This window comes from Anomaloglossus baeobatrachus, chromosome 9 (genome assembly GCF_048569485.1).
Source record: "Anomaloglossus baeobatrachus isolate aAnoBae1 chromosome 9, aAnoBae1.hap1, whole genome shotgun sequence".
Classification (NCBI taxonomy): Eukaryota; Metazoa; Chordata; class Amphibia; order Anura; family Aromobatidae; genus Anomaloglossus; species Anomaloglossus baeobatrachus.
The window spans coordinates 26,845,477-26,858,957 of record NC_134361.1 but is presented as its reverse complement, the minus strand read 5'-3'; the positions used below and the strand labels follow the sequence as shown (position 1 = coordinate 26,858,957).

The window sequence follows — 13,481 nt, the reverse complement described above, 5'->3', positions numbered from 1 at the left end:
AAGAGAATAAATGGAGCAGTGGTCAGGCATCTGACATGCTGCTTGATTATTTAAAGGGGATGAATGTCCCCATTAAAAATAAAAATTAAATTTTTTGCTAATTTGTTCCAGCAACTACCTGCCTTTCAGTTCTTTAGCACCATGAAAAAAAATTGCTCAGGATAACTCCCTTTAACCCTTTAGAAGCAGTTATGTCCTCCTCTAGTAGATGAACTGTTTAGAAGAAGCTATATCTTTCTCTTGCAGATGAAACACTTAGGCGGGCTTTACACGTTGCGACATCGGTAACGATATATCGTCGCAGTCACGTCGTTAGTGACGCACATCCGGCGCCGTTACCGACATCGCAGCGTCCTCCTCTAGTAGCTCAACCCTTTACAAGCAGTTATGTCCTCCTTTAGTAGATAAACCCTTTACAAGCAGTTATGTCCTCCTTTAGTAGATAAACCGTTTACAAGCAGTTATGTCCTCCTCTAGTAGATAAATCCTTTACAAGCAGTTATGTCCTCCTCTAGTAGATCAACACTTTACAAGCAGTTATGTCCTCCTTTAATAGATAACCCCTTTACAAGCAATTATGTCCTCCTCTAGTAGATGAACCCTTTACAAGCAGTTATGTCCTCCTCTAATAGATCAACGCTTAGCAGTTATGTCCTCCTCTAGTACATCAACCCTTTACAAGTAGTTATGTCCTCTAGTAGATCAACCCTTTACAAGTAGTTATGTCCTCCTCTCGTACATCAACCCTTTACAAGTAGTTATGTCCTCTATTAGATTAACCCTTTACAAGCAGTTATGTCCTCCTCTAGTAGATGAACTCTTTAGAAGAAGCTATATATTTCTCTTGCAGATGAAACACTTAGGGGCAACTTTATCTTTCTTCTTCATCCAGGTGGCATAATACACAGAGATGTCCTATTACATTACTGTTAAACAGCAATATTCAGCTTTCTAGAGGAGGGAGTGATGAACATTTTATACTGGTTTACATCAGATTTAGATGCCTTGGTGCAATAATTTGCAATTTATTGTACATATTTTTTGCAATATTAATGCAAAAAAATATTTTATTTCAGATTTTCTCCACTGGACAGCAACAAAACAAACAAATTGATTTGTTAATCCTGAGGCCTGATTCCCCCTTCACAATTGGTATGTCCCAGAAAAGAGAATCTCACCAGATTTTGTGTTTACTCTGGTAAAAGGAAAGTAAAATGTGTGTCCCTGTAATACTAAGGGAAAATCTAGGATTTACTATTGACATGTATTTGAGAGAAGTCTTGTACTGTCGACTTCTGTCACTTTCTGTGCTTTTCTCAGAAGTGGTGGATCCACTTTAAGAAGACCTCAGAATGTGAGGGATTGCAGTGGGCTTTTTATGGGCTATTTATGGTTGGAATTGATCTATAAACTGGTACTGGTATTCTGGTGGATTATTTTGGGTTATTTAGAGAGTTAATTCATTATATTTAATTTATTGCACATAAGATGGCGCTGGCTTCTATGTGACAGTGTCCACCTAGTGTTATGACCCTGCGTCTACATTATCTATGAGTATATTAAAGACTGACCTGAAGGTTTTGGGTCACTAAATAAAATAACTGGAATATAATATAGAAAGAGACATTATTAAAACTCATTATCACATACAGAGGCAGAAAAATCAAACAAAATACTGGTGTTGTAGGAGTGATAGGGATAGAAAACCCAGGGAGGGTTCACATATAGGGATGAGCGGTGATTAGTGGCAGACACAAAATTAAGAATGGACTTTCCTATGAATGTTCGTTCCCCTTTATTGGGCCTTTAAGGGGGAGTTTAAGAAAACATGTTATCCCCTATCCAAAGCATCGGTGAACCTGCACCGGTCACCAGAACAGGGCACTTTTATCTCCTACATTGGTGTGGCAGTGAGCACGCTCCACCGCTGTTCCATTAATCATCTATTGTTCTACCGGTTGACTATTATTGTGCAGCTCTATAGAGAAGGAATGGAGTTTTGTTCGGGCTTCCGACCTGCCCCTCAATTATTAAAGTTTCCCACCAGGAATAAAATATTCCTCTTTACTGCCGATATGGGGTGGGGGTCATAGCGTTCAGACATCCCCTAGTCAGCGACTTGTCACCTATCCTGTAGATATGAGATTCATTTTCACTTGCAAACCACTTTAGGGCAGAGTTATGCGATATGATCAATGGCTGCCGATTACATTGTCTTTTGCAGTCTTAGGTACTCTAAAATTAACTTTGTTTCTTCTAAGGTCTATTCCTCCCCATGTCCTCTACCTTAAGTCAGCGTGATGAAATTCTAAGTCCTATAACTAGCTGAGGATGCCATAAAGTTATAGCACAGTGCCAATATAATCCCATCAGATACAGTGGGGACAGAACAGCTCTGCTTCTGCACCGCGCGCTGAGCCGGTGCCGCAGTATAGACGACGTTTATGGGTTTAGCGTGAAAAAATGTAGAAACGCTCATGACGTATGAATACTTTTTCAAGGCACTGTAGGAACGTGTCTGACTGAAGATGTGTAAATGACCCCATACTATGTACGAGTAAGAGAAGGACTCACCGGTAGTTGTTCGAGAAGACGTTGTTGTAACTGGAAAATTGTTTAAAAGAGACAATTTAGGATTACAGTACCATATAATACTACGATAAACCTGCCATAAAGTGCCCATATCCTGCTCCAACATGCCCATATAAGACGGCAATATGTTATGATGGTGCTGTGGTTGCCTTGTTGCACTGTGGTCCTTATTGCAAGTCCCCCAGGTTTTGAATTGATTGGCAGAACAAGAAACTTTCATCCCTTTTATAATGGCGCCTCGGTGCACATGCTCCACCGCTGCTCTATTCTTTCCTTATGTAGCCGCCTAGCGCTGCGCTCGTCTTTTTCCGGCAGCCACAAAGAGAATGAATGGAACAGTGGTCAGGCATCTGACATGCTGCTTTATTATGTAAAGGAACAAAAAAGAAAATATCATTACTTACAGCAAGATGGAATTGCAGCTGTATATTGCTCAGGCCAAAAGACTACTACTACTCCAGCAGGATACAGCTAAACCCCCACTAGGTGGAGGCAACACAGGTGCAGGTGGAGCCATTCACACTCACTTCCAAATATGGAGGAGGTGATGGCTGGATGGTAAAACTGCACACTGGTGGCTTGCATAGAGCACTGTTCACACTAGCAGACGCACAGTCACAAACCCGCAGCCTATTAGGTGACGCCCATACTATTAGATCAGGCGGGCTGCCAAGCCGTACCCCCACTGCGCGCTACGTAGGGACAGAAATTCTGATAGCAAGGCCTCCAGTGTGCAGTTTTACCATCCAGCCATCACCTCCTCCATATTTGGAAGTGAGTGTGAATGGCTCCACCTGCACCTGTGTTGCCTCCACCTAGTGGGGGTTTAGCTGTATCCTGCTGGAGTAGTAGTAGTCTTTTGGCCTGAGCAATATACAGCTGCAATTCCATCTTGCTGTAAGTAATGATATTTTCTTTTTTGTTTTTTTATATTATATATAGTGTAGGGACCTACAAGCATGAGGTTCCCGTGACGAGGGTTGTAGGCTTACGTCTTATGGCCATAACGCTAACAAAAAACCTCAAAAACTTTTTTGTACAGGATACAGCCAGGCCCCTTTTTGTTAGGCCTTGCTATCAGAATTTCTGTCCCTACGTAGCGCGCAGTGGGGGTACGGCTTGGCAGCCCGCCTTATCTAATAGTATGGGCGTCACCTAATAGGCTGCGGGTTTGTGACTGTGCGTCTGCTAGTGTGAACAGTGCTCTATGCAAGCCACCAGTGTGCAGTTTTACCATCCAGCCATCACCTCCTCCATATTTGGAAGTGAGTGTGAATGGCTCCACCTGCACCTGTGTTGCCTCCACCTAGTGGGGGTTTAGCTGTATCCTGCTGGAGTAGTAGTAGTCTTTTGGCCTGAGCAATATACAGCTGCAATTCCATCTTGCTGTAAGTAATTTTATTATGTAAAGGGATTCAAAGTCCCCGTTGGAAATAAAAATTCCATTTTCTGCCAATTGGTCCTATTTCAGTCCTTTAGCACCATGAAAAAAAAATTGTCTCAAAAAACTCCCTTTAACCCTTTACAAGCAGTTATGTCCTCCTCTAGTAGATCAACTCTTTACAAGCAGTTATGTCTTCCTCTAGTAGATCAACTCTTTAGAAGCATCTGTAGCTTTCTCTTACACAAGAAACACTTAGGAGCAACTTTATCTTTCTTCTTCACCCAGGCAGCATAATACACAGAGATGTCTTATTACATTACCAATAAATAATATTCAGCTGTCCAGTAGAGAGAAGGACTCACCGATAGTTGTTGGAGAAGACACTGGAAAATTGTTTAAAAGAGACAATTTCGGATTATAGTACTATATAATACTCCGATAAACCTGCCATAAATGTATGCTGAACATTTGCACAAGCATCGTTGTGCTCAGCCCAGTGCAAGCCGCTTTTAGTGTTTCAACGGCTGGAAGTGGAGTAAACAACAGCATGATCAGATGTAGTGTGCGTCAAAGAAAAAAAATGGAAATGCCCCACCCACGGAAGTGATATGTTTATGGCTGGCTGTATGTGGGCAGAAACCTGAACTGCCCAATTAGTGACTTCCATTGGGGTTCAGGTCAAGTCCGGGTCCCAAACTGAACTTTAACTAAAGTCTGGCCTAACCTGCTGAACTGAACTTCTATGGGCTCGCTCATCTCTACTTATATGGTGTTCAGAGTCAAGTTTGGGTCCGGGGTCAAGTTTGGGTCAAGCTCGGTTACTGAACCGAACTTTTAACTAAAGTTCGGCTTAGCCCGGCGAACCCAAACATCCACAGGTCTGTTCTTCCCTATTGATGAAGATTTAGGGAGGTCAAACTATCTGTAGATGGTAGAAGGTCTGCAAACTATGTCATATGAAGAACGACTAAAAGAACTAGGGATGTTTAGTTTGAAAAAGAGAAGGCTGAGAGGAGACTTAATAGCGGTCTACAAATATGTGAAAGTCACAGTGTAGAGGGAACTACCCTATTCTCATTAGCACAAGAAAGTACAAGAAGCAACGGGATGAAACTTAAAGGAAGGAGATTCAGATTAGACATTAGGAAAAACTTTCTGACAGTGAGGGCAGTCAGGGAGTGGACCACGGGAGGTGGTGAGCTCTCCATCAATGGAAATCTTCAAGTGGAAACTGGATAAGCATATAGCTGGGATGATTAAGGAAAGCCTGCACTCGCAGGGGGATGGAACCGATGGCCCCTGAGGTCCCTTCCAACTCTACCATTCTATGATTCTGTGATTCTGACCTGTCACTCTATTATAAAAGTTCCCCCTGGGAATAAAATATTCCTCTTTACTGCCGATCGCTGCGGGTCCCAGCGTTCAGACATCCACTAATCAGCAACTTAGCACCTATCCCGAAGATATGAGGTAATTTTTTTCACTTGCCAACCCCCAAGTCAGAGTTATGTGTTATCTACATTGACTTTTGGAGTCTTATGGGAGGTAGGCTAAAATTAACTTTTTCTTTCTTCTAAGGCCTATTCATATAACCAGTTGAGGATACCATTAAGTTATAGCACAGTGCCATCAGATACAGTGGGGACAGAATAGCTTTGCTGTTGCACCGTACGCTGAGCCAGCGCCGCAGTATAGACGATGTTTGTGGGTTTAAAGAGGAAACATGTGGAAAAGTCCACGACATATGAATACTTTTCCACGACACTGTAGGATCGTGTCTGAATGAAAATGTGTAAATGACCCTATGATGATATGATGAGATGAGATGATATGATGAATGATACTATGTACGAGTAAGAGAAGGACTCACCGGTAGTTGTTGGAGTAGATGTTGTTGTATCTGGAAAATTGTTTAAATGAGACAATTTAGGATTACAATACCATATAATACTCCAATAAACCTGCTATAAGGTGCCCATATCCTGCTCCAACATGCCCATATAAGGTGGCAATATGTTATGATGGTGCCGTGGTTGCCTTGTTGCACTGTGTTGCGTTATTGCGAATAACACAGGTTTTGAATTGATTGTCAGAACAAGAAACTTTTATTCGTTTTATAATGGCGCCTCAGTGCACATGCTCCGTTGCTGCTCTATTCTTTCCCTATATAGCCGTCTAGCGCTCATCTTTTTCCGGAAGCCACAAAGAGAACGAATGGAGCAGTGATCAGGAATCAGACATGCTGCTTTATTATGTAAAGAGATTTAAAGTCCCCGTTGGAAATAAAAATTCCATTTTCTGCCAATTGGTCCTATTTCAGTCCTTTAGCACCATGAAAAAAAAATTGTCTCAAATAACTCCCTTTAACCCTTTACAAGCAGTTATGTCCTCCTCTAGTAGATCAACTCTTTAGAAGCATCTGTATCTTTCTCTTACAGAAGAAACACTTAGGAGCAACTTTATCTTTCTTCTTCATCCAGGCGGCATAATACACAGATGTCTTATTACATTACCAATAAATAATATTCAGCTGTCCAGTAGAGGGAAGGACTCACCCATAGTTGTTGGAGAAGACGTTGTTTTAACTGGAAAATTGTTTAAAAGAAACAGTTTAGGATTACAGTACTATATAATAGTCCGATAAACCTGCCATAAATGTATGCTGAAGATTTGCACAAGCATCGTTGTGATCAGCCCAGTGCAAGCCGCTTTTAGTGTTTCAACGGCTGGAAGTGGGGTTAACAACAGCATGGTCAGATGTAGTGTGCGTCAAAAAAAAAAATGGAAATGCCCCACCCACGGAAGTATATGTTTAGTGGCTGTATGTGGGCAGAAACTTGAACTGCCCAATTAGTGACTTCCATTGGGGTTCAGGTCAAGCCCGGGTCCCAAACTGAACTTTAACTAAAGTCTGGCCTAACCTGCTGAACTGAACTTCTATGGGTTCGCTCATCTCTACTTATATGGTGTTCAGGGTCAAGTTTGGGTCCGGGGTCAAGTTTGGGTCAAGCTCGGTTACTGAACCGAACTTTTAACTAAAGTGCGGCTTAGCCCGGCGAACCCAAACATCCACAGGTCTGTTCTTCCCTATTGATGAAGATTTAGGGAGGTCAAACTATCTGTAGATGGTAGAAGGTCTGCAAACTATGTCATATGAAGAACGGCTAAAAGAACTAGGGATGTTTAGTTTGAAAAAGAGAAGGCTGAGAGGAGACTTATTAGCGGTCTACAAATATGTGAAAGTCACAGTGCAAAGGGAACTACCCTATTCTCATTAGCACAAGAAAGTACAAGAAGCAATGGGATGAAACTTAAAGGAAGGAGATTCAGATTAGACATTAGGAAAAACTTTCTGACAGTGAGGGCAGTCAGGGAGTGGACCACGGGAGGTGGTGAGGTCTCCATCAATGGAAATCGTCAAGTGGAAACTGGATAAGCATATAGCTGGGATGATTAAGAAAAGCCTGCACTCGCAGGGGGATGGACCCGATGGCCCCTGAGGTCCCTTCCAACTCTACCATTCTATGATTCTGTGATTCTGACCTGTCACTCTATTATAAAACCTCCCCCCGGGAATAAAATATTCCTCTTTACTGCTAATTGCTGCGGGTCTCAGGGTTCAGACATCCACTAATCAGCAACTTAGCACCTATCCCGAAGATATGAGGAAATTTTTTTCACTTGCCAACCCCCAACTCAGAGTTATGTGTTATCTACATTGACTTTTGGAGTCTTACGGGAGGTAGGCTAAAATTAACTTTTTCTTTCTTCTAAGGCCTATTCATATAACCAGTTGAGGATACCATTAAGTTATAGCACAGTGCCATCAGATACAGTGGGGACAGAATAGCTCTGCTGTTGCACCGTACGCTGAGCCAGCGCCGCAGTATAGACGACGTTTGTGGGTTTAAAGAGGAAACATGTGGAAAAGTTCATGACATATGAATACTTTTCCACGACACTGTAGGATCGTGTCTGAATGAAAATGTGTAAATGACCCCATACTATATACAAGTAAGAGACGGACTCACCGATAGTTGTTGGAGTAGATGTTGTTGTATCTGGAAAATTGTATAAATGAGACAATTTAGGATTACAATACCATATAATACTCCAATAAACCTGCTATAAGGTGCCTATATCCTGCTCCAACATGCCCATATAAGGTGGCAATATGTTATGATGGTGCCGTGGTTGCCTTGTTGCACTGTGTTGCGTTATTGCGAGTCCCACAGGTTTTGAATTGATTGTCAGAACAAGAAACTTTTATTCCTTTTATAATGGCGCCTCAGTGCACATGCTCCACTGCTGCTCTATTCTTTCCCTATGTAGCCGCCTAGTGCTCACCTTTTTCCGGCAGCCACAAAGAGAATGAATGGAGCAGTGATCAGGCATCTGACATGCTGCTTTATTATGTAAAGGGATTTAAAGTCCCCATTGGAAATAAAAATTCCATTTTCTGCCAATTGGTCCTATTTCAGTCCTTTAGCACCATGAAAAAAAAATTGTCTCAAAAAACTCCCTTTAACCCTTTACAAGCAGTTATGTCCTCCTCTAGTAGATCAACTCTTTACAAGCAGTTATGTCTTCCTCTAGTAGATCAACTCTATAGAAGCATCTGTAGCTTTCTCTTACACAAGAAACACTTAGGAGCAACTTTATCTTTCTTCTTCACCCAGGCAGCATAATACACAGAGATGTCTTATTACATTACCAATAAATAATATTCAGCTGTCCAGTAGAGGGAAGGACTCACCGATAGTTGTTGGAGAAGACACTGGAAAATTGTTTAAAAGAGACAATTTCGGATTACAGTACTATATAATACTCCGATAAACCTGCCATAAATGTATGCTGAACATTTGCACAAGCATCGTTGTGCTCAGCCCAGTGCAAGCCGCTTTTAGTGTTTCAACGGCTGGAAGTGGGGTTAACAACAGCATGATCAGATGTAGTGTGCGTCAAAGAAAAAAAATGGAAATGCCCCACCCACGGAAGTGATATGTTTATGGCTGGCTGTATGTGGGCAGAAACCTGAACTGCCCAATTAGTGACTTCCATTGGGGTTCAGGTCAAGTCCGGGTCCCAAACTGAACTTTAACTAAAGTCTGGCCTAACCTGCTGAACTGAACTTCTATGGGTTCGCTCATCTCTACTTATATGGTGTTCAGAGTCAAGTTTGGGTCCGGGGTCAAGTTTGGGTCAAGCTCGGTTACTGAACCGAACTTTTAACTAAAGTTCGGCTTAGCCCGGCGAACCCAAACATCCACAGGTCTGTTCTTCCCTATTGATGAAGATTTAGGGAGGTCAAACTATCTGTAGATGGTAGAAGGTCTGCAAACTATGTCATATGAAGAACGGCTAAAAGAACTAGGGATGTTTAGTTTGAAAAAGAGAAGGCTGAGAGGAGACTTAATAGCGGTCTACAAATATGTGAAAGTCACAGTGCAGAGGGAACTACCCTATTCTTATTAGCACAAGAAAGTACAAGAAGCAATGGGATGAAACTTATAGGAAGGAGATTCAGATTAGACATTAGGAAAAACTTTCTGACAGTGAGGGCAGTCAGAGAGTGGACCACGGGAGGTGGTGAGCTCTCCATCAATGGAAATCTTCAAGTGGAAACTGGATAAGCATATAGCTGGGATGATTAAGGAAAGCCTGCACTCGCAGGGGGATGGACCCGATGGCCCCTGAGGTCCCTTCCAACTCTACCATTCTATGATTCTGTGATTCTGACCTGTCACTCTATTATAAAACCTCCCCCCGGGAATAAAATATTCCTCTTTACTGCTAATTGCTGCGGGTCCCAGGGTTCAGACATCCACTAATCAGCAACTTAGCACCTATCCCGAAGATATGAGGAATTTTTTTTCACTTGCCAACCCCCAACTCAGAGTTATGTGTTATCTACATTGACTTTTGGAGTCTTACGGGAGGTAGGCTAAAATTAACTTTTTCTTTCTTCTAAGGCCTATTCATATAACCAGTTGAGGATACCATTAAGTTATAGCACAGTGCCATCAGATACAGTGGGGACAGAATAGCTCTGCTGTTGCACCGTACGCTGAGCCAGCGCCGCAGTATAGACGACGTTTGTGGGTTTAAAGAGGAAACATGTGGAAAAGTTCATGACATATGAATACTTTTCCACGACACTGTAGGATCGTGTCTGAATGAAAATGTGTAAATGACCCCATACTATATACAAGTAAGAGACGGACTCACCGATAGTTGTTGGAGTAGATGTTGTTGTATCTGGAAAATTGTATAAATGAGACAATTTAGGATTACAATACCATATAATACTCCAATAAACCTGCTATAAGGTGCCTATATCCTGCTCCAACATGCCCATATAAGGTGGCAATATGTTATGATGGTGCCGTGGTTGCCTTGTTGCACTGTGTTGCGTTATTGCGAGTCCCACAGGTTTTGAATTGATTGTCAGAACAAGAAACTTTTATTCCTTTTATAATGGCGCCTCAGTGCACATGCTCCACTGCTGCTCTATTCTTTCCCTATGTAGCCGCCTAGCGCTCACCTTTTTCCGGCAGCCACAAAGAGAATGAATGGAGCAGTGATCAGGCATCTGACATGCTGCTTTATTATGTAAAGGGATTTAAAGTCCCCATTGGAAATAAAAATTCCATTTTCTGCCAATTGGTCCTATTTCAGTCCTTTAGCACCATGAAAAAAAAATTGTCTCAAAAAACTCCCTTTAACCCTTTACAAGCAGTTATGTCCTCCTCTAGTAGATCAACTCTATAGAAGCATCTGTAGCTTTCTCTTACACAAGAAACACTTAGGAGCAACTTTATCTTTCTTCTTCACCCAGGCAGCATAATACACAGAGATGTCTTATTACATTACCAATAAATAATATTCAGCTGTCCAGTAGAGGGAAGGACTCACCGATAGTTGTTGGAGAAGACACTGGAAAATTGTTTAAAAGAGACAATTTCGGATTACAGTACTATATAATACTCCGATAAACCTGCCATAAATGTATGCTGAACATTTGCACAAGCATCGTTGTGCTCAGCCCAGTGCAAGCCGCTTTTAGTGTTTCAACGGCTGGAAGTGGGGTTAACAACAGCATGATCAGATGTAGTGTGCGTCAAAGAAAAAAAATGGAAATGCCCCACCCACGGAAGTGATATGTTTATGGCTGGCTGTATGTGGGCAGAAACCTGAACTGCCCAATTAGTGACTTCCATTGGGGTTCAGGTCAAGTCCGGGTCCCAAACTGAACTTTAACTAAAGTCTGGCCTAACCTGCTGAACTGAACTTCTATGGGTTCGCTCATCTCTACTTATATGGTGTTCAGAGTCAAGTTTGGGTCCGGGGTCAAGTTTGGGTCAAGCTCGGTTACTGAACCGAACTTTTAACTAAAGTTCGGCTTAGCCCGGCGAACCCAAACATCCACAGGTCTGTTCTTCCCTATTGATGAAGATTTAGGGAGGTCAAACTATCTGTAGATGGTAGAAGGTCTGCAAACTATGTCATATGAAGAACGGCTAAAAGAACTAGGGATGTTTAGTTTGAAAAAGAGAAGGCTGAGAGGAGACTTAATAGCGGTCTACAAATATGTGAAAGTCACAGTGCAGAGGGAACTACCCTATTCTTATTAGCACAAGAAAGTACAAGAAGCAATGGGATGAAACTTATAGGAAGGAGATTCAGATTAGACATTAGGAAAAACTTTCTGACAGTGAGGGCAGTCAGAGAGTGGACCACGGGAGGTGGTGAGCTCTCCATCAATGGAAATCTTCAAGTGGAAACTGGATAAGCATATAGCTGGGATGATTAAGGAAAGCCTGCACTCGCAGGGGGATGGACCCGATAGCCCCTGAGGTCCCTTCCAACTCTACCATTCTATGATTCTGTGATTCTGACCTGTCACTCTATTATAAAAGTTCCCCCCGGGAATAAAATATTCCTCTTTACTGCCGATCGCTGCGGGTCCCATCGTTCAGACATCCACTAATCAGCAACTTAGCACCTATCCCGAAGATATGAGGTAATTTTTTTTCACTTGCCAACCCCCAAGTCAGAGTTATGTGTTATCTACATTGACTTTTGGAGTCTTACGGGAGGTAGGCTAAAATTAACTTTTTCTTTCTTCTAAGGCCTATTCATATAACCAGTTGAGGATACCATTAAGTTATAGCACAGTGCCATCAGATACAGTGGGGACAGAATACTTTCTGCTGTTGCACCGTACGCTGAGCCAGCACTGTAGTATAGACGACGTTTGTGGGTTTAAAGAGGAAACATGTGGAAAAGTTCATGACGTATGAATACTTTTCCACGACACTGTAGGATCGTGTCTGAATGAAAATGTGTAAATGACCCCATACTATATACAAGTAAGAGAAGGACTCACCGGTAGTTGTTGGAGTAGATGTTGTTGTATCTGGAAAATTGTTTAAATGAGACAATTTAGGATTACAATACCATATAATACTCCAATAAACCTGCTATAAGGTGCCTATATCCTGCTCCAACATGCCCATATAAGGTGGCAATATGTTATGATGGTGCCGTGGTTGCCTTGTTGCACTGTGTTGCGTTATTGCGAGTCCCACAGGTTTTGAATTGATTGTCAGAACAAGAAACTTTTATTCCTTTTATAATGGCGCCTCAGTGCACATGCTGCACCGCTGCTCTATTCTTTCCCTATGTAGCCGTCTAGCGCTCATCTTTTTCCGGAAGCCACAAAGAGAACGAATGGAGCAGTGATCAGGAATCAGACATGCTGCTTTATTATGTAAAGGGATTTAAAGTCCCCGTTGGAAATAAAAATTCCATTTTCTGCCAATTGGTCCCATTTCAGTCCTTTAGCACCATGAAAAAAAAATTGTCTCAAATAACTCCCTTTAACCCTTTACAAGCAGTTATGTCCTCCTCTAGTAGATCAACTCTTTAGAAGCATCTGTATCTTTCTCTTACAGAAGAAACACTTAGGAGCAACTTTATCTTTCTTCTTCATCCAGGCGGCATAATACACAGATGTCTTATTACATTACCAATAAATAATATTCAGCTGTCCAGTAGAGGGAAGGACTCACCCATAGTTGTTGGAGAAGACGTTGTTCTAACTGGAAAATTGTTTAAAAGAGACAATTTAGGATTACAGTACTATATAATACTCCGATAAACCTGCCATAAATGTATGCTGAAGATTTGCACGAGCATCGTTGTGCTCAGCCCAGTGCAAGCCGCTTTTAGTGTTTCAACGGCTGGAAGTGGGGTTAACAACAGCATGGTCAGATGTAGTGTGTGGCAAAGAAAAAAATGGAAATGCCCCACCGACGGAAGTGATATGTTTATGGCTGGCTGTATGTGGGCAGAAACCTGAACTGCCCAATTATTGACTTCCATTGGGGTTCAGGTCAAGTCCGGGTCCCAAACTGAACTTTAACTAAAGTCCGGCCTAACCTGCTGAACTGAACTTCTATGGGTTCACTCATCTCTACTTATATGGTGTTCAGGGTCAAGT

The 13,481-nt window shown here is 42.0% G+C and overlaps 1 protein-coding gene across 50 annotated transcripts in view; it reads right to left on the bottom strand.

The window, feature by feature from the left end:
• Nucleotides 1–13,481, bottom strand: part of LOC142250962 (uncharacterized) — an 87,625-nt gene that overhangs the window by 52,858 nt on the left and 21,286 nt on the right. For 21 of the 50 annotated variants that reach the window (XM_075323356.1, XM_075323368.1, XM_075323383.1 and 18 more), the window contains 11 exons: nt 13,051–13,080; nt 12,366–12,395; nt 10,892–10,912; nt 10,205–10,234; nt 8,733–8,753; nt 8,008–8,037; nt 6,532–6,561; nt 5,847–5,876; nt 4,339–4,359; nt 2,575–2,604; nt 1,572–1,601 (listed from right to left, as the gene is read on the bottom strand). In XM_075323356.1, the coding sequence (XP_075179471.1) occupies nt 1,572–1,601; nt 2,575–2,604; nt 4,339–4,359; nt 5,847–5,876; nt 6,532–6,561; nt 8,008–8,037; nt 8,733–8,753; nt 10,205–10,234; nt 10,892–10,912; nt 12,366–12,395; nt 13,051–13,080 (303 nt within the window). The remainder of the gene's footprint in view (nt 1–1,571; nt 1,602–2,574; nt 2,605–4,338; nt 4,360–5,846; nt 5,877–6,531; nt 6,562–8,007; nt 8,038–8,732; nt 8,754–10,204; nt 10,235–10,891; nt 10,913–12,365; nt 12,396–13,050; nt 13,081–13,481) is intronic. The other 29 variants (XM_075323363.1, XM_075323381.1, XM_075323402.1 and 26 more) reach the window with 27 other exon arrangements.